General features: G+C 62.3%; 2 protein-coding genes and 1 long non-coding RNA gene across 4 annotated transcripts in view; 2 read left to right on the top strand and 1 right to left on the bottom strand.

Moving 5' to 3' along the window:
- Positions 1 to 7,259: 7,259 nt before the first annotated feature.
- On the bottom strand, positions 7,260 to 9,207 carry LOC149128920 (uncharacterized). The gene is made up of 2 exons (XR_016226492.1): positions 8,967 to 9,207; positions 7,260 to 7,574 (listed from the first exon to the last, which is right to left on the bottom strand). It is a non-coding gene; the product is annotated as an uncharacterized LOC149128920 (long non-coding RNA).
- A 3,200-nt stretch (positions 9,208 to 12,407) lies between these two features.
- On the top strand, positions 12,408 to 25,683 carry LOC138845527 (histo-blood group ABO system transferase). 2 transcript variants are annotated; one of them, XM_089322106.1, is made up of 7 exons: positions 12,408 to 12,533; positions 17,651 to 17,711; positions 19,024 to 19,080; positions 20,032 to 20,079; positions 21,051 to 21,086; positions 21,508 to 21,642; positions 22,259 to 25,683. In XM_089322106.1, exons 1-7 carry the CDS (start codon positions 12,518 to 12,520, stop codon positions 22,947 to 22,949), a joined length of 1,044 nt encoding a protein of 347 aa, XP_089178232.1. In that variant the 5' UTR covers positions 12,408 to 12,517; the 3' UTR covers positions 22,950 to 25,683. The 2 variants fall into 2 exon arrangements, with proteins under 2 accessions (XP_089178232.1, XP_089178235.1); XM_089322109.1 differs by lacking the exon at positions 12,408 to 12,533 and adding an exon at positions 15,918 to 16,044.
- Positions 15,942 to 25,720, top strand: part of LOC138845520 (histo-blood group ABO system transferase) — a 51,076-nt gene continuing 41,297 nt past the window's right edge. Inside the window, exon 1 of the mRNA XM_089322129.1 lies at positions 15,942 to 16,044. The gene's annotated coding sequence lies outside the window, so the exon portion shown is untranslated. The remainder of the gene's footprint in view (positions 16,045 to 25,720) is intronic.

Here is a 25,720-nt window from a genome sequence, read left to right as displayed (position 1 = left end):
CTCTCTCCTCCTTTATAGTCCTCCTCCGCCAATCCTAACTCGGCTGCCCACACGCCGAGTACGCTGCTCTCCTCCAATCAGGAGCAAGTCCTACAGTTTATTAGTTGAACTGGAGGCAGCTGTGCGGAAGCTGTTTACTTCTCTCCCAGCGCCATGTTGTGGGGGAGCAGATGCATAGAATAAGTCTTAATCCCAGTAACTCAGTCTAGTCCGGTTTGCTCCCCACAGCACCCATGTTCCCAGCTATGCCCCCAGGAAGCCCGCGCGCCTTCTGTCTGTGCGTTCTGGAGGGAGCAGAGTGCTAGAGGCAGCGCTTCCACCAGATGGCCCAGCGGCTGGAGCCAGGAGCTCCTCCCCTGTCTCCCACGTGGGTGCGGGGCCCACACACCGGGGCCATGTCCTGGCTGCTTTCCCAGGTGCATTAGCAGGAAGGTGGGTCAGAAGTGGAACAGCCAGGACTTGAACCGCTGCCCATGTGGGACGCTGGTGTCGCACATGGTGGCTTTGGCCGCTTGGCCACAGCGCTGGCCCAGGCTGAGTCGGCCAGGGCAGGGACTCAGAGGAAGACAGACAGCCACACTTCACAAGCAAACCTGGAAAACCAAGACGAAGCCCAGATTCGGTGTCCTGTCGGCAGGTCTCAGTGCCATGGAATTGTGCTCGCTGAGGGTTGGACTTCATGCTGTTGAAGGTGAACTTCGAGGAGGAACAGCAGGTTTTAAAAAGTAGTCGGCGTGGCCAGCACTGTGACAGCGCGTGAAGCCGCATCCCACGGGAGCACGGTTCACATCCCAGCCGCTCCACTTGCGACCCAGCTCCCATCCGTCAGGCCTGGGGACAGCGGTGCCAGGGGAGACCCAGATGCGGTCACAGACTCCTGGCTTTGCCTGTCAGCCCCGGCCTTGACTGCCGTTTGAGGAGTGAACCAGGAGTGAAAGCTTTGTAACTGCCTTTCATGTAAATAAATATTAAAAAAAGCAAAGACAGAGGAGCTGTTTTGAATCCAAGTGAATGCCAGCGGCATAAAACCAGGGGCTGTGAATGGTGATTTAAGGGTTTTTTTTAAACCATTTATTTATTTATTTATTTGAAAGGCAGAGTTACACAGAGAGAGGAGCGGCAGAGAGAGAGAGAGTCTTCCATCCACTGTTCATTCCCCCAGATGGCTGCAACGGCTGGAGCTGAGCCGACCCCAGTTGGAAGCCAGGAGCTTCTTGTGGGTCTCCCATGAGTGTGCAGGGGCCCAAGGACTTGGGCCATCTTCTACTGCTTTCCCAGGCCACAGCAGGGAGCTGGATGGGAAGTGGAGCAGCCGGGTCTTGAACCAGTGACCATATGGGATGCCGGCACTGAAGGCAGCGGCTTTAGCTGGTGATGCCACAGCACTGGCCCCGTGATTAATTTTAATTAAGCAAGTACTCGGGTTGTTAGCCATGTGTGAAGTCCTTGGTCGCGCTGGTGGCTGTGCTGTTGGGCTGCACGGAGAACGTTTGCGTGCTACACAGCGCTGTCTTGTAATTTGCAAGACTGGACTTGGGGAATCTTCTAGAAAACGGATTCAGTTGCTCAGTAGAGTGTTCATGTCTTTTTGAGAAAGACTAGAAGTTTGCCTGTACGTGACACGGTAAGAGGCATGGCGGGGCTACAGAGTGCAGGCCACTGGTGACAAGACAGGTGCTTCTCCCCCGGGAGCAGACAGAGCCCGGAAGTCCCACACCCAGCCCACAGCATCCGGAACCTCCCCTGGGCCTCCGCGGCACGTGTCAGGGTCCAGTGTCCTGTCCAGGCTCTGAGTGACATGAACCATGTCCCGCCACGTCCCAGAACGAGGGGCGTGTCGGGGCTGGTTCTGCTCACTTCTCACCCGTGGTGAAGGCTGGGGCGAGGCTGGCAGCTAGCCCTGACGTGCCTGGCCAGGAGGGGAGCTAGAAGGGCAGACCGTGGCTCCACCTGCCTCGGGGCTGCCCCCAGCATCTCTGCAGCCTGCTGGGCTGCCGTGGCACGAAAGGCACCAGGGGCCGTGGACGGACAGGGCAGAGCTGACCCGGGTAGGACTTGGTGTCCAGCAGCCCAGTTGTGCTGGGCTGGGGGCAGGGGCTCCTTTCCCCCAGAAAGGCCAAGGCCCCACCCACAGGGCCAGGTGCAGACCACAGGCAGGTCTGTGCTCAGCCCGGGAAGCGGGTGTCGGAAGCCCACCTCCCAGGCGGCACCTGTCGGCCGCGGGCTGTGCCTGTTTCAGCGTTTGTGCGGGCCAGCCGCACCAGTCTAACGGAACCTGAAGGGGGCGTGGGAATGAAGAGGGACGAGGGAGAGAGAATGGAGCCAAGACAAAAGGCTGATCAAGGCTCGTTTATTCCAGCGTCTCAACGATATTTACACCTAACCAGCGGTAGCTCAGGGCAGCACAGAGGATAACAGCATACACAAGCAACTTCCCGTGCTTTCTGCAAGTCACAATGTAGTCCTTTTTAACGAGTGCTCGTTTGATCATCCTCCTTCAACATGGGAGTACGTGGCTCTCATCCCAGGGTTTGCACAAGCCAAGACTGACCTTGGCTCGTCCATGGGCTGCCTGCAGGCGAGCCAGTCCCTGCAGCTCTGAGACGTGCGCCGGCCCCGTGCGCCGCCTGCTGTCGGTCTTGGTCCACCGCAGGCCAGGCGTCTCCTCCCTGAGTTCGCATCGGTCTCCCGTGGCTGTGGGTTCTGGCTCCCTGGTGTCTGATGGCTGATCGTCAGCGGGTTTCCCGTCGCTGGAGGTTGACGGTGAGTCTTGGAATACCTCCTCTGGGCACTCAGCAGTGTGGGGCGACACCCAAACCCACCGTGAATTCAGAATGCCCCAGTTGAAGACGCGTGCAGTGCCCAACTCGCCAAGCGGCCTGCTACCCTGAGCGTGCGCAGGACACTCGTTAGCTTTCAGTGCGGCAAAAGCACCTAACACGTGTGTGGTTCACATGAAGAAAGGCACCTAACACACGTGTCTTACACGGAAGTAAGGCACCTGTCGTGTGTATTTTACACACCTAACGTGTATGTATTTTACATGGAAGTAAGGCACCTGTCATGTATGTCTTACACAGAGGTAAGGCACCTGACACGAGTGTGTTTAGAAGTGTTGTCTACCCCGTGTGGTTGTACCCGTGTTTATCGTGGTGGCCGCGTGGCTGCCGCGGAGCCCCGTGGCCGCCCTGCCTGGTGTTCTCAAGGCCGCGGAGCCCCATGGCCGCCCTGCCTGGTGTTCTCAAGGCCGCGGAGCCCCGTGGCCGCCCTGCCTGGTGTTCTCAAGGCCGCGGAGCCCCGTGGCCGCCCCAGCCCCTGGAGAAGCCCTCGCTGCCTTGGCCTCCCTGAATCCCCAGCTCTGTCCCCTTAACCCCGGGCGCTGGATCCCTTGGACTTCCCTGCGCTGCTGCGTGGGGGCTCCCAGACAGGAGGGGGTGGCCGTCACAAGGCCCCCCGTTTGTCACCTCCCTGTGCCGCCTGCGTCTGACGTCTGGAGGTCGTGCTCCACCTACTCTGGTTTGAATTGTCGGAAGCAGACAGCAGATCTGACGCCATCTGCGTCGTGCACGGCCACGCCTCAGCGGTGGATGGCTCCCACTAAATGAGTCCCACTCACACTGCAACTGCTTTGCCACTGCTTGACGTCCACTTGAGAGGCAGACGGAGAGGGGGCATCTGCCGGTCCACTGACCAGATGCCTGCAGCAGCTGGCCCGGCCCACGCTAAGGCCAGGAGCCAGGAGCTCCAGCCGGGTCTCCCCCGGGGGTGGCAGGGGCCACCGTCTTCCATGGCCCCCCAGGAGCATTGGAAGCTACAGAAGCCGGATTCGAACTGGGCACTCTGATATGGGGGAGCGGCTTAACCCTCCGGGCCGCAGCGCCTGCCTCTCCCTCAGACTCTAACTAATCCACTACGCGTGAGGCTAAACGTTTCTCTGGTTTCAGACTTGTTAGCGCCTCAGAATAAGCACCTGTGGACAAAGCAGCGCACCATTCAACGTTGCTTCTATTGGAATAAAATGCACAGAACAGAATTCACCATCCAATCATGCTAAAGTGACCTTCGATGTTGCACGGTCGTCACCGCCGCCCACTCCCAGACCGTCTCGCCACACCGGAAGGAACAGCTGTGCCTGCTTGCCAGTCACGCGGCACCCCGGCACCTCCGCGTCCTGTCTGGGCTGCCCGTTTCTGGGCGCTCTGCCCTGGAGTCGTGTGGCCGCCTTCTCTGACCCAGTGCGGTGTTTGTGTCGCCCGTGGCCGCGTCAGTCCCCTCGTGTGGTCACCCCCGTCTTCCACTAGTGAGTGAGGCGATGGGCATCTGACGAGTGCCAGTGCGGCTGGTGCCCCAGTGAGCACGCGTGCAGGTTTTGGTTTGCCCTCTCGTGCTCCTGGCGTGGTGGTTACCTGTGTAGCTGTGCGCCTCCAAAGCGTCCCGCAGTGGCTGCGCCGCTTGGACTCCCCCGGCCCTGAGTGAGGGCTGGAGTCTCTCCACGTCCTTGCCAACGCTTGTGATTTTTCCTTCATTAACTCAGAGCCTCCTCGGGGTGGGCGTTGTCATGGAGGGGTGAAGCCACCACCTGGCACGCCCACATCGCATACCGAGTGCCGGATTCCAGTCCTGGCGGCTTTGCCTCCACCCAGCTTTGCGCTGGCGTGCACCCTGTGAGACGGCACGTGCTGGCTGGAGCACTCAAGTCACTGTCACTCGTGGGGGCCCACACTGCGCTCCTGGCTCCTGGCTTTGGCTTGGCCCAGCCCCGGGTTGTGTCGGCATTTCAGGAGTGACCCAGTGGATGGCGTGGACATCTCATTTCTCTCCCTCCCCCTCCCTCTCCCCCCTCCCTCCCTCCCCCCTCTCCCTCCCTCTCTCTCCCGTATCTCCCTCCCCCTTCCTCTCTCCCTCTCCCTCCCTCTCCCCCTCCCTTCCTCCCCCTCCCTCTCCCTTCCTCCCTCTCCCCCTCCCTCCATCTCTCTCTCCCTCTCTCCCTCCCCCTCCCTCTCTCTCCCTCCCTCCTCTCTCCCTCCCTCCTTCTTTCTCCCTCCCCCTCCCTCTCTCCCTCCTTCCCTCTCTCCCTCCCTCTCCCTCCCTCCCTCCCTCTCCCCCGCCCCCGCTGACATTCTGCTTTTCAAATAAGTAAACACATCTTAAGAAATAAATCAGCACCTTGTTTCTGGTGGTGACGCGGTCTTGCGTTCCGGTTTGACTTTCATTCCCCTGACCACTGAGGGTGCTGGGTGTCCCCTCCGTGCGTCTTGGCCACTCACGGATGCTTTGGGAGAGGAGGAGGAATGTCAGAGTTGTTTGTCTTTTTGCTAATGAGTCGTGAGTTCTTTGTACGTTCTGGGTTCTAGACTTGGGTCAAACATTTCATTCACTGATGTTTCTCCTTCACTTTCTTGAGTGAGCGTGTTCGTCTTGATGAAGCACAGGTTCTCAGATTCTCTTTCCTCGCCTCCTAAGCATCCATCGTGAGCCCGAGGTCTGGAGACGTCTGCTGTGTCATCTCCTGAGACGCTGGCGGCTCCTGGTCGGCAGGGATGCCACCCCCAGTTAACCCTGGGGTGCGGTGTGGGTCAGGGGCCACCTTCGCCCAGTGCGCGTGGAGGACCCCCTGTCCCAGCACCGTTTGTTGTAAAACCTGCCCTGTCCCGCCGAGGGGTTCTGGCCTCCGCATGGGAAGTCACTGGCAGGAGACGCTCGGCACTCCGGCTGTCGGCTCCGGCGCAGGGATCCGTGCGTCTGTCTGTAGGCAAAGCCAAACTGTTGTGAGTGTTCGTGTGACGCTAGAGAAGAATGAAGTGCTACCTGCCCAGCCCTTCCCGCTTCAGCTCCTTCCTGCGTTGAGGGCCCTGTGCAGTTCCACACGAACTCTTCATACCTGTGACCCGTCGGGGTCCTCGCGGGACTTCCTGAGGCGGCACAGTCCGGAGCAGTCTTGGTGTCTTGCAGCTCTGGGTGTCCGGTGAGCGAGCACAGGACGTCTTCCCTCGATTCAGGTTTTAATCTTTTTTCAGCAATGTTTTGTCTTCTACCTCCTAGGATAAATTTAATCCTGGGTGTTTTATTCTCCTGGACGCTGTTGTAAATGAAACTGTCTCCTGAATTTCACTCTTGAATTGTCCATCTCCAGTGTGTGGAAATACAACTAATTTGTGTAGGCTGTTCTTGTATACCACAACATCACTGAATTTTTTAATGAACTTTGATAGATTTTTTTAAAAAAAAATTATTTATTTATTTGAAAGGCAGAGAGAGAGAGAGAGGTCTTCCATCCACTGGTTCACTTCCCAAATGGCCGCAACGGCCAGGACTGGGTCAGTCCGAAGCCAGGAGCCAGAGCTTCGTCTGTGTCTCCCACGTGGGTGCAGGGGCCCAAGGACTGGGCCCTCTCCTGCTGCTTTCCCAAGTACATCAGCAGGGACTGGATTGGAAGCGGAGCAGCCGGGTCCCAAACCGGCGCCCATAAGGGATGCCGGCGCCACTGGCAGCTGCTTTACTGTCTACACCACGGTGCCGCTCCCCCTGCTTCCGATACCATCCTCCTGACAATCAGACTTCAACAGGAGTTTCGCAAGGGGCAGGCGCTCGAAGCGCAGCGGGTCGCGGAGTGAGGCTGTGGCTCGTGTTAATAAGAAGCGGCGCGGGCGGCTTCACACCAGAAGTGTGGAAAGGACCTCTCGCGAGCACACGCCCCAGGAGGGAGATGGAAGGCCGGAGACGTAATTGTGCAGCTGGGTCTGGCAGAGACCAAGAGCAGAATTTCAGGTACCCGTGGGGCGTCCACGTCTGGAAATCACGCTGACGTTATTAGATTATAAAATAAATCTGAAAACTCAACAACAGGGAAGCGCTGCAGGCCGCCTTCTGGGAGTGCGGAGTTCGTCACCAGCGCCATCACCGGGAGAGCAGAGGTACAACCAGAAACTTAGAGGCTGTCTGCAGTCTTGAGTTACGGAGCAAAGCGTCACCGGGGGCAGCTCAGAGAGGGGACCGGCCGAGTGGCGTCAAGGCTGGGGGAGCAGGCGCTCTGGCCAGTTCAGGACGCGGGGAGAGGGACAGCACAGCACGGAAGGGCGGGAGGGGACGTCATGAAGACACAAGGAGGCGAGAACCGGTCACAGTGAAATCCACAAACTACGAGGAAGAGGAGCGACAAGAATGAGCTGTGCAGTGCGGCCTGGGAAGGAGGGAGTGGCCAAGGGGACGGGCGAGGCGGTAACGGAAGCCACCACTCTGCTCAGTTCTGTGTAAATGGATTTTTTTTTTAAGATTAATTTTATTTATTTGAAAAACAGTTACAGAGAGGTAGAGACAGAGAGAGGTCTTCCCTCCGCTGGTTCACTCCCCAGATGGCCGCAATGGCAGGAGCTGCGCCGATCTGAGGCCAGGAGCCAGGAGCTTCTTCTGGGTCTCCCATGCAGGTGCAGGGCCCAAGGGCTTGGGGCATCTTCCACTGCTTCCCCAGGCCACAGCAGAGAGCTGGATCAGAAGAGGAGCAGCCGGGTCTCAAATCGGCATCCCATATGGGTTTTAGGCCAGGACTTTAAACTGCTGTGCCACAGTGCCGGCCCCTGTAAATGGATTTGAAAGTAAAAGCAAAATGATCATTTCCTAGGAAATACAATTGAGCAAAACTGACCAGAAGTCCAGGAAGTTAGAACAGACGGCCCTCCCTCCCCCTCTTCTTTGCTATCTTTGGTTTTCTCGAAGAAAATTTCCAGACTTAACCCTCTCCAGAAAAGCAGCAACGAGGACGAATGAGGGCTGGCCTGGCTGTGGCCGGCGGGCGGAGTGGCCGTGGAGGGCCAGTCGGCATCCAGCTCCGGCCGCTCTGCCTGCGGTCCGCGCCCTGCGGTGTGCCTGGGAAGCTGCAGACGCCGCCCCTCCCGCCCGGGATGGAGCGCCTGGCTCCGGGCTTTGGCCTGGTCGTTTGGGGGCTGCACCAGCGGGGCAAGGCCTCTCTGTGTCTCCTCCTCTCTCTGTTGCTCTGCCGTTCAAATAAACACACATATCTTAAAAAATGGCTGCATTTAGAATTTCCACAGAATTCCACCCAAAATTTAAAGAACAGATGAATTTTAAGGCTATTTAAGCGGTTCAAAAATTAGAAAAATAATTTCTTCTGAACGGTTTTTACTAACTGAGCCTAACACTGATAATAAAACCCAATAAAGGTACCAGGAAAGAGAAAACCACAGGCCAAATAAAATACAGATGGGGAAATCTAGAACACAACGTCAGCAAACAGGGCTGGGTGTTCGCACAGCTGTTTCGGCGCTGCCGCTGGGCACCGGCGTCCCGCAGCGTGGTGTCTGAGTTTGAGTCCAGCTGCACTTCCAGCTCCAGCGTTCGCTCCTGTGCACCCTGGGCGGCCGCAAGTTCGGGTGCTTGGGTCCCGGCCCCCGACCTGGAGACCCAGATGGACCCCTGGCTCTGACTCCTGTCGGGGCATGAGCATGGATGGAAGATCTCTGTCTCTCTCTCTCCCTGCCCCCCATCTCTCTCTGCCTTTCAGACACAGTGAAAATGAAAACCATTTTTTAAACCCTTCATGCAATATCAGCAAACAGAACCCAGCACCCAGCAGCGCATTACAGGATCAGGCAGGGTCTGTGGCTGCCTGAGACGCGCGCCTGGCCGTGACGTGTGAGCCGCGCTGGGCTGGGACACAGGCGGCAGCTGCCCTCGGCCCTTCCTCCCAGCTGGACGGTGGCTGCGAGGACACCTCCCCCTGGGGCCACGTCGCAGGAAGGCGGGAACACCAACACGTTTCCGTGTGCTCCCTTCTGAATAATTCCCTAAAAACACAAAGATAAGGAAAAAGAAACGATGCACACGGAAGTGATTCAAATACAGGTGCAGATCCTGGAGGGATGGAGGAAAAAGTCAAAGCTGAGAGACTGTTTCTAGGGAGTGCGGCTCGGGCGTCGCGGCTCGCGGCAGGGAGAAGTGTGCATTCTTACCGTTGTCGACTTGGAGTCTGTCTTTTAAACAATCAAACAAATTGGAGGCAGTGAGGGGTCTTCAGGAGCCCTGGCCCGAGCTGGGGAGCCAGAGAGGGGCCGGCCGGGACCACCCGCAGGTTCCTGGTGGCCGCTCTCTGGGGGCAGGGCATTGCTTCCTCCCAGCCAGGAAGTGGGGGAAGGAATGTCCTGTTTTCCACAGGGTTTCGGGGCCCCCAGGGATGCTGTGGTGGGGGCCTGTCGGGGTGGGGGGGTGGGGGCAGTGCCCACCTCTAGATCCCAGAGCAAGTCCCAGGCTGGGTGCTTGGGGGGCTGGGAAGCTGGGTTGGGTGGGAGGGGAGGAAGGGCTGCCTAGCGGTGGTGTGTTCTGCTTGGGCTCCTGGCTAGTCCCGTGGGCCTGGGGCGGGGCCCATGGAGCTTCCGGGATTCCATCTGGGGCTGCCTGTGCCACACCTGCTGTGCCCAGCGTCCGGGAGCTTGTCCCAGGTGAGTCACGTTGGCGCTGGTCCTGCCTCTCCTGTCAGCCACCTGTTGCCCCCTGGCGGGGCCCCCACGTGTGCTCACAGCAGCCCCCTCAGGCTACGCAGCAGGTGGGGAAGGACACACAGACCCGCCTTTACCCTCACCCCAGGCCCGTCCAAGGCCAAGGAGACCCAAGACCCCAGAACAGGGCGTCTTGCTGTGGGGTGGGAGAGAACACATCGTTTATGCACTCAGCAGGCGCCGTCAGGGGTCTTAGGTCCGTCTGTTAAGCTGAGACTCATGGCCTGCAGCTGATCGCAGGAGCGGGTGCAAACCAGGGGGCCGTGCGCCGGCACCGCCGTCTGATCGCAGGAGCGGGTGCAAACCGGGGGGCCGTGCGCCGGCACCGCCGTCTGATCGCAGGAGCGGGTGCAAACCGGGGGGCCGTGCACCGGCACCGCAGTCTGATCGCAGGAGCGGGTGCAAACCGGGGGGCCATGCACCGGCACCGCCGTCTGGCTCCGGAGCGCTTGCATCACAAGAAGAGCCTGACCCCTCGGGTGGTCACTGCCCCTACCCTCCCGCCCCCGCCCCCGGCAGCTCCCAGTTGTGTCCACGTCCGTGGCTCTGTCCTGGGGTTTCACACCCATGGGGTCGGACGGTGCTGGTCTCCCGTCTGCCTTCCGTCCCCCAGCCTGCTGTTCCTGGGCTCAGCTAACTCCCGGCAGGGCCAGCTCTTGACCCCAAATGGTCTCTGTGTGGACAGAACACGGGTGGCAGTCACGTTGGGCCGGGAATGAGAGCCGTGAGCCTGCGCAAACACAGATTTATCTGGGCTGCGGTCTCGCTCCTCAGGGCGCCGGGTGGGGGGGTGGGGGGCGGGACTGCTGCGGCATCAGGCAGCTCATCACTGAGGCTGTGGAGAAGCCCTGAGGCCGTGGAGAAGCCCAGTGGAGGAGCCCTGAGGTCATGGAGGAGCCCTGAGGTCGTGGAGGAGCCCTGAGGCCGTGGAGAAGCCCAGAGACTGTGGAGAAGCCCCGAGGCCATGGAGAAGCTCAGAGACTGTGGAGGAGCCCTGAGGCCGTGGAGAAGCCCTGAGGCCGTGGAGGAGCCTTGAGGATGTGGAGAAGCCCAGAGACTGTGGAGAAGCCAAGACTGTGGAGGAGCCCAGAGGCCGTGGAGAAGCCCAGAGGCTGAGGAGAATCCCTGAGGCCGTGGAGGAGCCCAGAGGCCATGGAGGAGCCCTGAACCGCTCTGCACAGGGGCTGCTCCATTTTACAGCTCCTCAGCACTGTGAAAAGTTGTGGTCGCCACACCTCCACCCACACAGGTTCATTTTGCTTCCTTTTTAACTAATATGGCCATCCTAGCCGTTGTCAAGTGGAGTCTATTGAGTTTTTTAAAAATTAATTTGTTTGTAAGGCAGAGTGACGGGTGAGGCAGAGAGAAATCTTCCACTGCTGCTTCACTCCCCACATGGCCACAGCAGCGACGGCCACCACGGTGCAAGGCCAGGAGCCTGGCGCTCCGTCCTGGTCCCCACGTGGCTGGCAGGGCCCAGGTCTTACCTGAGGCACCTGCTGCTGCTTTTCCAGGTTCGTTAGCAGGAAACTGGACTGGAAACAGCACCTGGGACTCACGCTGGTATTGGAGCCGGCATCACACACAGCTTCACCACTGTATCGCTATTTATTTGAGAGGCAGAGTTACAGAGAGGTAGAGGCAGAGGGAGAGAGAGAGAGGTCTTCCATTCACTGGTTCACTCCCCAGATGACTGCAATGGCCAGAGATGGGCCAATCTGAAGCCAGGAGCCAGGAGCTTCTTCCACATCTCCCACGCGGGTGCAGGGGCCCCTGCACTTGGGCCATCTGCTGCTTTTCCAGGCCACAGCAGAGAGCTGGATGGGAAGTGGAGCAGCCGGGACTTGAACTGGTATCCATATGAGATGTTGATGCTGCAGGTGGCGGCTTTAGCTGTGCCACAGCGTTGGCCCCTGTAGTGTCTTGATTTACAGTTCTTTAATTTAGATGCAGTGTGGCTCGTCCTTTCTTTGGTCTATGAAGTCATCACCAGACCCAACGTCAAGAACGTCTCTGTTTTTTGTAAGACTTTAACAATTTAGCTTTTGTATTTTGTGTTAGTTCTGTGTATGCTGTGAGGTGTGGAGACACCCGTTCCTCATTCGGCTTCCCCTGCTGCAGTGCGGCCGTGCCAAGGGGCCTCCGTAGACCCGGCTCTGCTCTCCCAGACTTGGAGACGAGGGCCAGGGTCCCTGAGATGCTGTATGGGCAGGGGGCCCCTCTTCCATCCCCAGCGCCTGCGGCACCAGAGGTAGCGCCAGGCTGGATGGGAGCAGAGGGTGGGGATTGGAGAGGAGAGGTTGTCAGGTTGCAAGACGACAGTGGGGGGGTGGTGTCCTGGGTCTAAGCTTCCAGCTCCTCCCTGGCCTGGCCTGGCCCCTCCCCTCTCCCTCTGCCAGATGGGAGCCCAACCAGGGAGCATGGATTGGGGGAGGAGCAGAGAGGGCTGCCCTCTGCCTCCTCTCCCTGCCGGCTGAGGGCACGTGATGCAGCCCTGAGACTTGGGGACGACCTCAGGAGCATCGCTGGCTGGGGCCTTCTTCCAAGCTCATTCTCAGCCCACGACTCTCTGGGACCAGGCGCTTTGCCTGCAGAGAACACGGGGACCTGGCGGTGTGGGGGTGGGTAGATGAGGTCCCAGGGCGGGAGCCAAAACTGGAGAGGGTAAGGTGGTGGGTGTGGAATCCCCGGGGCTTTGGGGGCTGTCAAAGGGCAGAGCATGGCCCCTCCAGGACCTGAGGTGTGGGCTGTGGGGAGAGCTCTCCTGAGCCCGGGCACTGCCGGGCTGCTGCGTTCCTGTCCTGGCTGTGGACCTGGCCGGCTGCCCAGCCAATCCTGGGCAAATCAGAAACCCGCCCAGGAGGCACAGGTGGGTAAAGAGCCAGCTTCTTCCTGCAGGTGGATCTGGCTCCGAGTCCGAGCGCCGAGCGCCGGCTGGGCCGACCTCTGCCTCGCATCGGCCTTTGTCTCCACCTCCGGATCCCCGGCTTGCGGGGCCCTGAGCAACCATGGAAGGCCGAGGAGGTGAGTGGGAGCGGCGTGGGCCCCGGAGCTGGGCTGCTGTGCCCTCCGCGGAGTCTGACCGTCTCAACAGCTGCTCCAGCCGGACGCTCAGAGAAGGCCTGGCCAGCAGAGTGGGCAGAGCCCGGGGGTCTGGGGGCTGCTGTGTGGGGCTGGGTCTGCGAAGGGAGGGAGGTGGTGGGTGGCAGGACGCAGCTGTGGCCGAGTTAGGGCAGGGGGCGGACCCTTGGCCAAGACATCCTGCTGGGAGGGCAGTGCCCTGTCCCCCTGTCGCCTGCCCCCTGGACGGCCCCCACCCCTGGCCGTGAGGGCACAGAGGACAGAGCCAGTGGTCAGCTGGGGTCTCCTCCTGTTATGACCTTGGCCCGGAAGAGCCAGGACCACGGTGCCTCCAGGGGAAAGCAGGCACCTGCTGGGGGAGCTAGGGGCGTGGGGTAGAGATGGCTGAGGGGAGGAGGCATCCTTGGGGCTGCCCGGGGTCAGTTATCCTGCAGCCAGGGAGGGCAGGACAAGAGAGGGTGTGGGGAGGAGGGGGGAGGGGAGGAGAGGGTGTGGGGAGGAGGGGGCAGGGCAGGAGAGGATGTGGAGAGGGAGGGGGAGGGCAGGAGAGGGTGTGGGGAGGGAGGGGTGGGGAAGGAAGGGCAGGGTGGTCCGACAGCAGGAGACAGGTCCAGCCTGTTCTCCCTGCCCCTACAGGATCCCCAGCACGGGGGCTCCACAGATGGAGGCCGGGCCGCTTCTGACCTCTGGCTGCTGTGCACAACTCATGGGTCAAGTGTGTGCTGGGTGGGTGCCGGCCCCCCGCGCTGGCAGTGAGCCGAGCCTGCTTGCTGCTCTGAGAGTCAGGAGCCCGTCTCGAAGGCGGAGCTGAGGCGGGCTGCCGGGTGGACTTGGGGCGCAAGGGAGGGAAGCTCGAGGAGACCCGGGCTCTCAGGGCGCTCCCTGGGGGTGGGGTGGCCCGGGAAGCTGGGCGTGCTTCCGGGGCGGGGTGCGGTGAGCAGTGGTGTCCAGTGCAGAGCTGCACGGGGTCAGGGCTGGGACACAGGGTGGAGGCTCCGGGCGGTGCGTGCAGGTGTGGGAGCCAGCGTGGGGCCACCACGCCTGCGCCTCCAACGCTGTCTCACGGGAGGAGGAAGAGCAAGGGCCAGAGGGCAGGGTGCTGGGGAAGCCAGCCAAGGCCGGAGAAGGTTCTGGAAGCCCGGCGAGCACGTTTCCTCCAGGAAGAGCCGTCTACACTGTCAGCTGTGGCTGAGGGGTCAGGTGGTGGCGAGGACAGAGGGGGCCAGGGGTCAGGCAGCGTGCGGCAGGGCGGGGCAGAGCTGCTGGGGCCCCAGAGCCTTCCGAACCTGTGGAGTGTGAGTGTGTGAGTGTGTGTACGTGTGTGTGTATGTATATATGTGTGTGAATGTGTGTATATGTGTGAGTGTGTAAGTGTGTGTATGTATTATGTGAGTGTGTGTATGTATGCATGTGTTTGTGTATGTGTGTGAGCGTGTGAATGTGTGTGAGTATATGTGTGTGTGTACTGTGAGTCTGTGTGTGTATGTGTGTGTGTGTGCACTCACACACACACACTGGAGACTGGTAGGCTCGAGGAGGGTGAGGATGGACCCCGGGGGTGCAGGTGTGAATGTGTGTGTGTACATGTGTGTATGTGTTGAGTGTGTACATGTGTGTACTGTGAGTCTGTGTGTGTATGTATGTGTGTATGTGTGTGTGCACTCACACACACACACTGGAGACTGGTGGGCTCATGGAGGGTGAGGATGGACCCCGGGGAGGGTGCAGGTGTGAATGTGTGTGTGTACATGTGTGTATGTGTGTGAGTGTGTACATGTGTGTGTACGTGTGAGTCTGTGTGTATGTATGTATGTGTGTGTGACTCACGCACACACACTGGAGACTGGTGGGCTAGAGGAGGGTAAGGATGGACCCCATGCAGGTGTGAGAGTGTGTGTGTATGTATATGTGTGTGAGTGTATGTATATGCATGTGAGTGTGTGAGTTGTACATTGTGTGTGTACATGTTTGTGTGTATGTGTCTGTGCTAGAGGAGGGTGAGGAGGGGCCCCGGGTGGTGCAGGTGTGAGTGTGTGTGAGTGTGTATATGTATATGTGTGTATGTGTGTGAGTGTGTACATGTGTGTGTATGTGTGTGTGTCTTGCTAGAGGAGGGTGACCGGTGAGGGTGCAGGCGTGAATGTGTATGTGTGTGAGTGTGTGTGTCTGTGCTGGAGGAGGGTGAGGATCGACCCCAGGGGGGTGCAGGTGTGAGTGTGTGTGTGTATATATAGGTGTGGGGGTGTGTGTGTCAGTGTGTGTGTATATGTGTGTGTGACTGTGTATGTGAGTGTGTGTCTGTATGTGTGTGTGTGTATATGTGTGTGTGTCAGTGTGTGTCAGTGTGTGTGTGTATGTGTGAGTGTGTGAGTGTGTGTGTCTGTGCAGGAGGGTGAGGGGGACCCCGGGGGTGCAGGCCCGAGCGCTGGTGGTCTCGAGCGAGGCTTCTTTACTTCTCCACACGGCAAAGCATCAGAAGGCGGCGGAGACGGGGACACATCTTCCAGCTCCCGTCTGCCGGTCCCCTCTCCACGTGGCCGCAACCCCCGGGCCGCAGCGCTGAGCCAGGGGGCTCCACCCTGGTGACCTCGGGCAGCCCAGGCCACCCACCAAGGCTGGGCGGGATCCAGGTCCCACCCTCTGAGCGCCTCCCATGGGGATTAGGTGTCCACAGGAGGGCGCAGCCCCGCTCCAGCACCAGGGCAGCAGGGAGAGCCGCGGGCTCAGCGCGGCCTGGCCGGCCCTGCCCTGGCTGCCCCGGGCCACCCCGGGCCGCCCCTGCTCCCAGGCAGCCCCACCTGTGCTCTCCCCTCCGTGGCCTCCACGGCAGAAGCCACGGCTCGGAGAACGCTGGTTTCAATTTGCTGTTGTTTTGATTTGAGAGATGAAGGCGACAGCGGAGAGGCAGACAGACCAGGAGAGAACTCCCACTCCCCAGACGCCTGGCGAGGCTGGAACTGGGTCAGGCTGGAGCTGGGAGCGGGAACTCGGGCTGCCCCCAGGGTTCCCGGGCAGGAGTGTGGGCTCAGGAGCCGCGGGATGCGGGTGCCCCAGGCCCAGCGCCCGCCCCCGGGTGGGTTTTAAGTTTGTCACACACCTGCTTTCCTGCGTCCAAGACTCAAAGCGAAATTCTTTCCATCCTAATTCTTTCCACCCTTGGCTCTGGTTTGTTCACATTGTGACTTGATTTCCCCCAGAAACCTTTGATTTAAGGAGGGCAAACGTCACGCCTCCATAAGGACGTTGGAACGTGGTGACTTCCCACCCGCCGCCTCCTCCCTCTCCATTCTTATTTGTTACCCAGATCTATTTTTTTTTTTTTTTGACAGGCAGAGTGGACAGTGAGAGAGAGACACAGAGAGAAAGGTCTTCCTTCTGCCGTTGGTTCACCCTCCAGTGGCTGCTGCGGCCGGCGAACTGCGGTCGGCTGTGCCGACCCGAAGCCAGGAGCCAGGTGCTTCTCCTGGTCTCCCATGGGGTGCAGGGCCCAAGCACTTAGGCCATCCTCCACTGCACTCTCGGGCCACAGCAGAGAGCTGGCCTGGAAGAGGGGCAACCGGGACAGAATCCGGCGCCCCGACCGGGACTAGAACCTGGTGTGCTGGTGCTGCAAGGCGGAGGATTAGCCTAGTGAGCCGCGGCGCCGGCCTACCCAGATCTATTTTCAATGGACTTTATACACATACGGTTCACTCTATACTAAGAGTTCAACAAAATGCATGGGAAAGAAGCAGCCCTGTCCTTGTGTTAGGCAGGAAGTTAGGTATGAGCTTATGTGTGTGTGACAAAGGCCTCCGGAGAAGACTTCTACATCCAGCATATGCATCTGCATCTCCAAGTCATCCCGATAATGTTTCAGGGGCAGCCCAGTGTCCACATCCTGCCCTGCCCCTTCTACCCGATAACCTGCCAGGTGGGGGCCCCGCCCCTTCTGCCTGACAAATCTTCCCCAATCTCCCGGTGCAGCCCAGTCTCTGCCTCTCAAACACCCCATTCTCCAGGGGGCCCTGCTCCCCCTTCCTCTGAACCCAGGATGGCGCCAGCGAGGCTTCCTCCTGTCTGGTACCTTCAGGGGAAAACTCAGATAGGAGCTTCTTAGTATTTACAGCCATGAAGTCCTTTGTTTCAGGAGGAGACCTGTGAGGACAGAGACCCAGCTCCTTAAAAACCCCCCCACCCCCCCACCCCCGCCTCAACAGGACCACCGCTCAGCCCTCGTCCTCTCTGCTGAGCCGCCCTCTGCCTGGCCAGGTGTAGTCTCTCAAACGTGTAACCTCGCTCCTTCCCCCCAGGCAGAGCAGCTGCGCTCTCTCCCAGGTCCTGACTGGAGAGGTGAGAGGTGCCCTCCGTTCTTGCGGATGTCCCTGCCCTAGTAAACTTTGCTACTTTCCACTACTCTGGCTCACGCCTGAATTCTTTCTTGAGCTAAGACAAGAACACTCCAATTTCTCCGATAACACCTGGACAGGCAGGACAGGGGCTGACCAAGTCATTGCTTCTCATAGTGTCAGTTTCACTTCCACAATTTCCCTTTTAGAAAACACGTTTCCTTTAGAGCCCCCCCCGCCACCTCCCCTGCTCATGGGCTCCTGGAGTCCACTGCTCCGAGGGCACAGGACTCAGGCACTGGAGACTCGGAGCAGGCGCTGAGACAGGAGCGCCCAGTCCCTAGGAAGGGGCCCACCTGGGGACAGCAGCGGGGCTGGGCCCCCATAGAAGCCTCTCAGGCACAGGCGACCTCCGCCCTGTGAGTAGGCGACCCCCCCAAGCCCAGCAGTGAGCTGAGGATGGCCCAGGGCCCAGGACAGGCGAGCGGGGGCAGGGCCCAGAGCCCTGGAGAGGCCGGAGGAGCCCCGGGCACGGAGCTGGGGGACAGACGGCTCCCCCCTCGGCGCAGTGGGAGGGGAGCGGCGTGGAGCTGGGGCTGGGCTGGGGCGGGAGACGTGGGGGCCGAGCTGGGGTCCCCCGCCGCCTGCTGGGGGCACCACTGTGTGAGGCACAGGGAACAGGTGCGGTGGCAGGTGGGGGAGGGCTCATCGCCGCCCCCTGCTGTTTTCCAGGAAAACGCTGCCCCCTGCAGCCCCTGCTCCTTGGGATCATTCTCCTCCTGGTCTTCTTTGGGTAAGAAACCTGCGGTGCTGGGCGGGGGGAGGGGCAGCCTTAGACACGGGGGCACCCCCAGCCACCCACCCCAGCACTGCAGCAGTGGGGAGGGGCGGCGACAGCTGTCACTCAAACTCCACCCCACCCTTCCATTCTGCTGAGCACAGAGGGACGTGGGGAGGGCACTCCGTCCCGGGCACAGGGGGGACGTGGGGAGGGCACTCCGTCCCGGGCACAGAGGGGACATGGGGAGGGCACTCCGTCCCGGGCACAGAGGGGACGTGGGGAGGGCACTCCGTCCCGGGCACAGAGGGGACATGGGGAGGGCACTCCGTCCCGGGCACAGAGGGGCCGCTGGGAGGGCACTCTGTCCCGGGCACAGAGGGGACGTGGGGAGGGCACTCCGTCCCGGGCACAGAGGGGACGTGGGGAGGGCACTCCGTCCTCCTGGGCACAGAAGGGACGCGGGGAGGGCACTCCGTCCCGGGCACAGAGGGGACGTGGGGAGGGCACTCCGTCCTCCTGGGCACAGAGGGGACGTGGGGAGGGCACTCCGTCCTGGCACAGAGGGGACGTGGGGAGGGCACTCCGTCCCGGGCACAGAGGGGACGTGGGGAGGGCACTCCGTCCCGGGCACAGGGGGGACGTGGGGAGGGCACTCCGTCCCGGGCACAGAGGGGACGTGGGGAGGGCACTCCGTCCCGGGCACAGAGGGGACGTGGGGAGGGCACTCCGTCCCGGGCACAGAGGGGACGTGGGGAGGGCACTCCGTCCCGGGCACAGAGGGGACGTGGGGAGGGCACTCCGTCCCGGGCACAGGGGGGACGTGGGGAGGGCACTCCGTCCTCCTGGGCACAGAGGGGACGTGGGGAGGGCACTCCGTCCCGGGCACAGAGGGGACGTGGGGAGGGCACTCCGTCCCGGGCACAGAGGGGACGTGGGGAGGGCACTCCGTCCCGGGCACAGAGGGGACGCTGGGAGGGCACTCCGTCCTCCAGGGCCGGGAGGGGAAGCCGAGTCAGGCCAGGCCGTGAGCTGCTTCCAGAGGCTCCTGGAACCCCAGAGTGAGGTCCGGCCAGGGCTCCTGGGGCGTGTGCCGCACAGGGAGGAGAGGCGCTGGCGTGGCCTCAGGCTGCACACACCCGGCGGGGGGACCCTGCAGCTGCCATGGGCCCCCACAGCCCCAGCCCCAGGGTCCTCCCCAGCCCACCTTGCGGCCGCCTGGGCTGGGCCGGGACCTGGCAGCCTCCCAGGAGGCTCTGTGCTGTGTGCAGGAGGGGGACGGGGGGCTGGGCTCTGCGTCCTGACACCCCCCCGGCTCTTCCTGCAGCTACGGGTTCCTGAGCTCCAGACGCCCGATGCCAGGAGGCCTGGGAGTCGGGCCTGGGTGAGTGTGGGCGGTGGGTGCCGGCCTCAGGCCTGGTCGCTGCTCCCTGGGCTCCCCCGCCCCTCCCCTTCAGGCTCTGCCCAGAGCAGCCCCGGCCCCTCCACAGCTTGGAGGGGCCCAGGGACTGCTGCCCTCAGCTCTGGCTCCAGCAGTGACCTCCCTGTGCCCTGCGGCCCCGACTCGGCCTCTCTGGGGGCCCTTTGTGGCCCCCGCCATGCCCGTGCCCCTCGTCCTGCGCACCCTTCCACCCTCCCCAGGGTCGCCCCTGGCAGCAGCCCCGAGGCTTCCTCCCCTCTGCCTGCACCCACACCTGCACCTGACCGCGGCTGTCAGTGCTGCCCTAGTCTCCCTCCTGTCCCACCTCTCTGCCCGGACCCCCAGTCTCTGTGACCCTCGCCCCTCACAGAAGCCGCAGTGATCTTTCTGGATCAGGTGGGGGAGGGGGAGAGGAGGCCCTTGGTGGTCTGGCCCCCCACCCCCCGCACAGCCTCTGTAGCCCCTTCCCCACCCAGGCCGGGGTTCTGAGCGGCAGCTAGGGTGTCGTCCTCGGTGCCCTGCGTGCCACGTGGCCCTGGCCCCAGGCTTGGTCCGTCTGCGCCCCCCGCCCCAGAGCTGCTCTTGTCCTCACTGCTCTCGGGGTCCAGAGCTCCCTCTGCCCCCGCCCCACGCAGGGTGGGACCGCCCCGGGCACTGCCTGCTCTCCCGGGCCCCCGGGTGCCTGGGCTCTGCCGCGCAGGTCTCTGGGGTCTCTCAGGAGGTCACAGTAGACGGTGGCCAGGGCTGGTTGCTCTCATGCTGCTGGACCCCCCCACACCCCAGGACGCCCGCTGTGACCGCTCAGACCCCACTGCAGCCCCGCCCTGCGCTGTCCCCCGGGCCCCAGGTTCTGTGCACGTGGGCCCGGCCTCTGCTCCCGGTGCCAACCCCGTCTCCTGTGCTCTCCTTCTGCAGCGTGGCAGTTGGGGACCCCGATGGCCGGCCCGTGGTGGCCTTGTCCAGGTACGGTGGCCTCGTGCCGTCCCCCAGCTGCGCATCTGCCCTCTGCCTGGAGTCCTGTGGCCCCTTCCCGGCTCTGCTCTGACCTCGCCCTCGTCCGGCGCGTCTGGGCGGCCGAGTGTGGCCTGCGGGTCTGCCCTGCTGCGGGTCCTGAGCTTTCTGAGGCGGCGGCCAGCAGCACGGGAGAGCCCTGGCCAGGGTGTGGGGCCTGGGGCGGGGCCGCAGTGTGGGCGGGCTGCAGTGGGGATGGGGCTTCAACGTGGGTGGGGCTTAGATGTGGGCGGGGCTAGGTGGGGTGTAGCTTTTGATGTGGGCGGGGCTGAAGTGTGGGTGGGGCTGAAGTGGGGCGGGGCTGCAGTAGGATGGGGCTGAATTGGAGGCAGGGCTGCAATGTGGGTGGGGCTGGGGGGCATGGCTGCAATGTGGGTGGGGTTTAAATGTGGGCAGGGCTGAAGTGGGGGCGGGGCCTGCCCCATGCCTGGCTCTGGGCTTATCTGTATTTATCTGTGGAACCCCCCCTGCACCTGCCATAGACCAGAGTCCTGGGGTGGGGGTTATCTGCCTGGCTGCTCCCTGGTCACTGCGGGGCTTCCTGAATCTTCATCTTCCCACCAGGCCCGACCCCGTGGACCTCTCCCTCCACATCTGCCTTTGGGGGGGCCCGCGGGGTTCAGGTGGGGGCCGTCAGAGCAGCTCCTGTGACCACTGAGCTGGCCGTGGTCCGCGCCTCTGCTGCCCCTCCCTGGGCCATGTCCAGCCCCTCCCTGCCCACACGGACTCACAGGGACCCCGTGGGGCTCCCTGCAGCCTGCGGGGCCCCCTCTCCCAGCTCACTGAGCCTGTCCTTCCCGGGGTCCCCGATGGTGGCCGACAGGCACCCTGGGGGCTCAGGCAGCGTGTGTGGGCTGTACCGTGCACGCCCCCGCGCCCGCGCCCCGCCCCTCCCAGCACTCACCACGCGCTGTGTCCTGCAGGATGCTGTACCCCCAGCCAAAGGTGCTGACTCCCTCGTGAGTGCCGGGCGTGTCCTGGGGGTCGGGCAAGGGCGGGCACTGGGCCTGGGCGGGGCGGGGGGGCGTTCCCTCTCCCGTCCTCTGCGGGGCCTCCAGGTTCGGCCGCAGTGCTCCTGTCCTCTTCTCTGTCCCTGGCCCGGCCCCTGCTGTCCTTGTCCCCCTGGGGCCTGGGGGCTGTGGGGGGATCTTCCTACAGTGGGAGGGGCCTCCTGGTCCCGAGTGGGCAGCGGGGCTGGGGCGGGCTGAGCCGGCCGCGAGCCGCTGGCTGGAGTCTGGGTGTCCTCGGCTTGGTGTCCTGCCGAGTCCTCCGGAAGGGGCGGCCCTGGGGGCGGAGGCCGAGTCGGGGTCCCGGGTGGGGGCGGCTGTGTTGCCCACCCTCCTGCCGGCCCCGCGTTGCCGCGTGGCTGTCCCTGTGCAGACGGAGTGATGTCCTCGTGCTGACCCCCTGGCTGGCTCCCATCGTGTGGGAGGGGACCTTCAGCCCCGAGATCCTGGACGAGCAGTTCCGGCTGCAGAACGTGACCGTGGGACTGACCGTGTTTGCCGTTAAGAAGTGAGTGGGGGGGGGGGAAACACCTCGGCCTCCACGCCCGCCTTGCACCCAGGACTCGCCTGGGCGGTGGTTTGCTCTCTGTGGGCAGTGGACACTGTCGCCCACAGAGCCGGCGCAGTGGATCCAGCAGGAGGGCTCAGGTGCAGGGGTGGGAGTCTAACCTGCCCCACCCGTCAGAGCTGCCCTGGGGGGAGTCTAACCTGCCCCCCATCTGAGCTGCCGTGAACACACCCGCTGTGCCGCAGCTCCCTGCCCTCAGCTGGGGGCCCCTCCCCGACCTGGAGGAGAGGTTAAGTGGGGCGCAGCCTGGACACCCCTGGGACAGTGCAGGACAGGGTGGCATGTGCTGCTTGTGACCTCAGGAGGTCCTGTGTCCCCAGGGCCAGGCAGCCTGTGGCCTCCTGGGGCAGGTGTGACCCCGCTCCCTGTGGCCTCCTGGGCAAGTGTGACCCCGCTCCCCATGGCCTCCTGGGACAGGTGTGACCCCGGCTCCCCATGGCCTCCTGGACGGGTGTGACCCTGCTCCCCGTGCCCTCTGGGGCAGGGGTGACCCCACTCCTTGTGGCCTCCTGGGTGGGTGTGACCGCGCTTCCCGCCTGCCATCGCCTCCCTGCAGGTACGTGGCTTTCCTGCGGCTGTTCCTGGAGACGGCGGAGCAGCACTTCATGGTGGGCCACCGCGTCACCTACTACGTCTTCACCGACCGGCCGGCTGACGTGCCCCACGTGCTGCTGCGGGAGGGCCGGCGGCTGGCGGTGCTGGCCGTGCACAGCCACGCGCGCTGGCAGGACGTGTCCATGCACCGCATGGAGATGATCAGCCGCTTCTCGGAGCAGCGCTTCCGCCACGAGGTGGACTACCTGGTGTGTGTTGACGTGGACATGAAGTTCCGGGACCGCGTGGGCGTGGAGATCCTCAGCCCGCTGTTTGGCACCCTGCACCCCGGCTTCTACAGAGCCGACCGCCGGGCCTTCACCTACGAGCGGCGGCCGCGCTCCCAGGCGTACATCCCCCCGGACGAGGGCGACTTCTACTACTTGGGGGGCTTCTTTGGGGGCTCGGTGGCCGAGGTGCAGCGGCTGGCCAGCGCCTGTCACCAGGCCATGGTGCTGGACAAGGCCAACGGCATCGAGGCCGTGTGGCATGACGAGAGCCACCTGAACAAGTACCTGCTGTACCACAAGCCCACCAAGGTGCTGTCCCCCGAGTACCTGTGGGACCAGCGGCTGCTGGGCTGGCCCTCGGTCATGAAGAAGCTGAGGTTCGTGGCTGTGCCCAAGAACCACGAGGAGATGCGGAGCCCGTGAGGGGCTGGGGAGGGCGGGGCCTGGCCACCTGCGCTCCCTCCCGGCCACCCCGCGCCAGAAGTGGTTTTGGGAGAAAGGGGGCAGGGGCTCCACTTCCTCTCCCCGTGGAGAGAGATGGCTGCAGCCGAGCTGCCCTGCTCACGCCCAGGCAGGCACAGCCCTCTGCCCCACCCAGAGACTCACAAGCCACGTGACACACACACAGGTACACGGACATGCACAGCATGTGCACGTGGACACACAGCCATGCACATGGACACACACACGTGGACACACAGACTTAGTCCCGGGCGCTTTCTCCGGCACAAGTTCCCAGTGGCCACCAGCAGCTCCCGCCGAGTGTGCCCGGGGCCTGTGCCGGGCGGAGGCCGTGGTCTGGGACAAGGCCTCAGGCGTGTGCAGAGACTGTCGAGGTTCGGGGGGCCGGGTTCCTCCTGTGCTGCCTCTAAGGACCCCATCACCTCCAGCTCTGTGACCCATTCGCGTTCTCTTTTGTGGACCGTGTGGTGTGTGTACTGTGTGGTTCACGTGTGTGTTGTATGTGTAGTGTTTCTGTATTGTGTATGTAGCAGTGCACTGTGCACATTGTGTGTGCATGTGTGTGTCACGTGTGTGTCACGTGTGGACGCTCAGCTGCTCCAGTGCCCTTTGTGGAGAAGACGACCCTTCCTCCACTGCACTGCGTTTGAGACCAGCGTTGTGACGTGGTAGGCTAAGACTCCACGTGCGGTGCCGGCGTCCCATGTGGGCGCCAGTTCAAGACCTGGCTGCTCCACTTCTGATCCAGCTCTCTGCTGTGGCCCGGGAAGGCAGTGGAAGATGCCCAAGTCCTTGGGCCCCTGCACCCGTGTGGGAGACCCGGAAGAAGCTCCTGGCTCCTGGCTTCAGATCGGCTCAGCTCTGGCCGTTATGGCCAACTGGGGAGTGAACCAGCAGATGGAAGACCTCTCTCTCTCTCTATTTCTGCCTCTCTGGAACTCTGTCTTTCAAATAAATAAGTAAATCTTAAAAAAAAAAAAAAAACGGCAGAAGGATGGCACCAGTGAGAAGCGGCAGCTGCCCTTGCTCGGGCATCGCGGCGGAAGCCACAAAGGACCGCGTGACTCCTGTGGTTTCGGGACACAAACGTAAAAACTGGGCGGAGGATTTTATGGAAGGGGCCTGATGGAAACTGCTCAAGGAATCTGTGAAACTGCACCTGCACTAGGAGTGACCCCCAGGGGTCTCCACCTCCACCTCCCATTACGCCCGTGCAGGACAGGGAGCTTCCCCGGGGAAGACGGGCAAGCTGGTCGCACCCAGGTGCCTGTGCGGATGGGAAGGAGCCCGGAGAGCAGCCACAGCTCCCTGCAGGAAGTGCTCCCAGCTCCGGTCTCCCAGGGCCTTCACAAAGCGGCAAGGGCCCCCCGCCTTTCCCAGAACTCACGCGGGGCTTGTCAGGCCCTGGGGATGAGCCGGCAGAGACCCCTGCAGGAAGGTAGAAACAGCCCACCAGACCCCAAAGAAAAACATAGGCAAACCGCCAGGAAACAAAGCGAAGCCGTCTCAGTCGTCCCCTCGCTCCACCAGAATGGGAACAGGAGCCCCCTCCCGGCTCTCCCCGACCCCTCCCGGCTCTCCCCGGGCCCCTCCCGGCTCTCCCCTGGCCCCTCCCGGCTCTCCCCGACCCCTCCCGGCTCTCCCCGACCCCTCCCGGCTCTCCCCGGACCCCTCCCGGCTCTCCCCGGACCCCTCCCGGCTCTCCCCGACCCCTCCCGGCTCTCCCCGACCCCTCCCGGCTCTCCCCGGACCCCTCCCGGCTCTCCCCTGGCCCCTCCCGGCTCTCCCCGGGAGGCCTTTCCCCATTCAGGCAACAGTGCTCTCTGGCATCGCAGGCTCTGCACAGGCCTGGACTCCAGCCCATCCCCCTTGCACAAATCGGGAACACAGGTGCTACTTGAAGCCTGGAAAGACCCCGCTCACTCCCACGTGGAAAAACCCGCTCCCTACCTCCCTTTCGGCCCCACCGGCTGGAGCCAGCACAGCAGGGTGAAGCCGCCCCACCCTGGAGACCAGCGAGACCCTGAGCCAAAGACCCGCACCTGCCCCTTAAACGGCGCAGAGAAGCCAAGGCGCTTCCCACGCCACCCTCTTCTCTTGCTGCTGCCCACGTCCCAGCTGCACCCCGAGCTGACGCTCACCCTGGATAGGGCCACTCCAGGCTGTGGTCAGTTTATGACCCAATGCTTCCCACGGCCGCTCCTGTGGGGTGTGCACAGAGACTAGGGCTCATGTGGGGCAGCGTGGCCAAACTCTAAAGGAATGAGCTCAGAGGGGTTCATGTACAATTCAACATCTGCTGGCTGTCAGGAGTCCACACATCAGTTTGAAAACACAGCCTCGGGGCTGGGCTGTGGTGCAGTGAGTTGAGTCACCGCCTACGGTGCCGGTACCAGTGCCGGCATCCCATATAGGCGCCGGTTCTAGCCCTGGCTGCTCCACTTCCCATCCAGCTCTCTCCTGTGGCCTGGGAAAGCAGTAGAAGATGGCCCAAGTCCTTGGGCCCCTGCACCCACGTGGGAGACCCAGAAGAAGCTCCTGGCTTTGGATCTGCCCAACTTTGGCCTTTGCAGCCATTGGGGAGTGAACCAGCAGATGGAAGACCTCTCTCTCTCTCTCTCTCTCTCTCTCTCTGCCTCTCATTTCTTAATTCTACCTCCCAAATAAATAAATAAACCTTAAAAAAAAAAAAAAAGACAGCATCTCACACCCTGCCCCACCCCATTAAACCT

The sequence above is a fragment of the Oryctolagus cuniculus genome, chromosome 1 (assembly GCF_051225735.1).
Source record: "Oryctolagus cuniculus isolate XC-2025 breed Fujian yellow rabbit chromosome 1, ASM5122573v1, whole genome shotgun sequence".
Classification (NCBI taxonomy): domain Eukaryota; kingdom Metazoa; phylum Chordata; class Mammalia; order Lagomorpha; family Leporidae; genus Oryctolagus; species Oryctolagus cuniculus.
The sequence above is the reverse complement of the archived record's forward strand: the minus strand, read 5'-3'. Positions and strand labels throughout refer to the sequence as shown.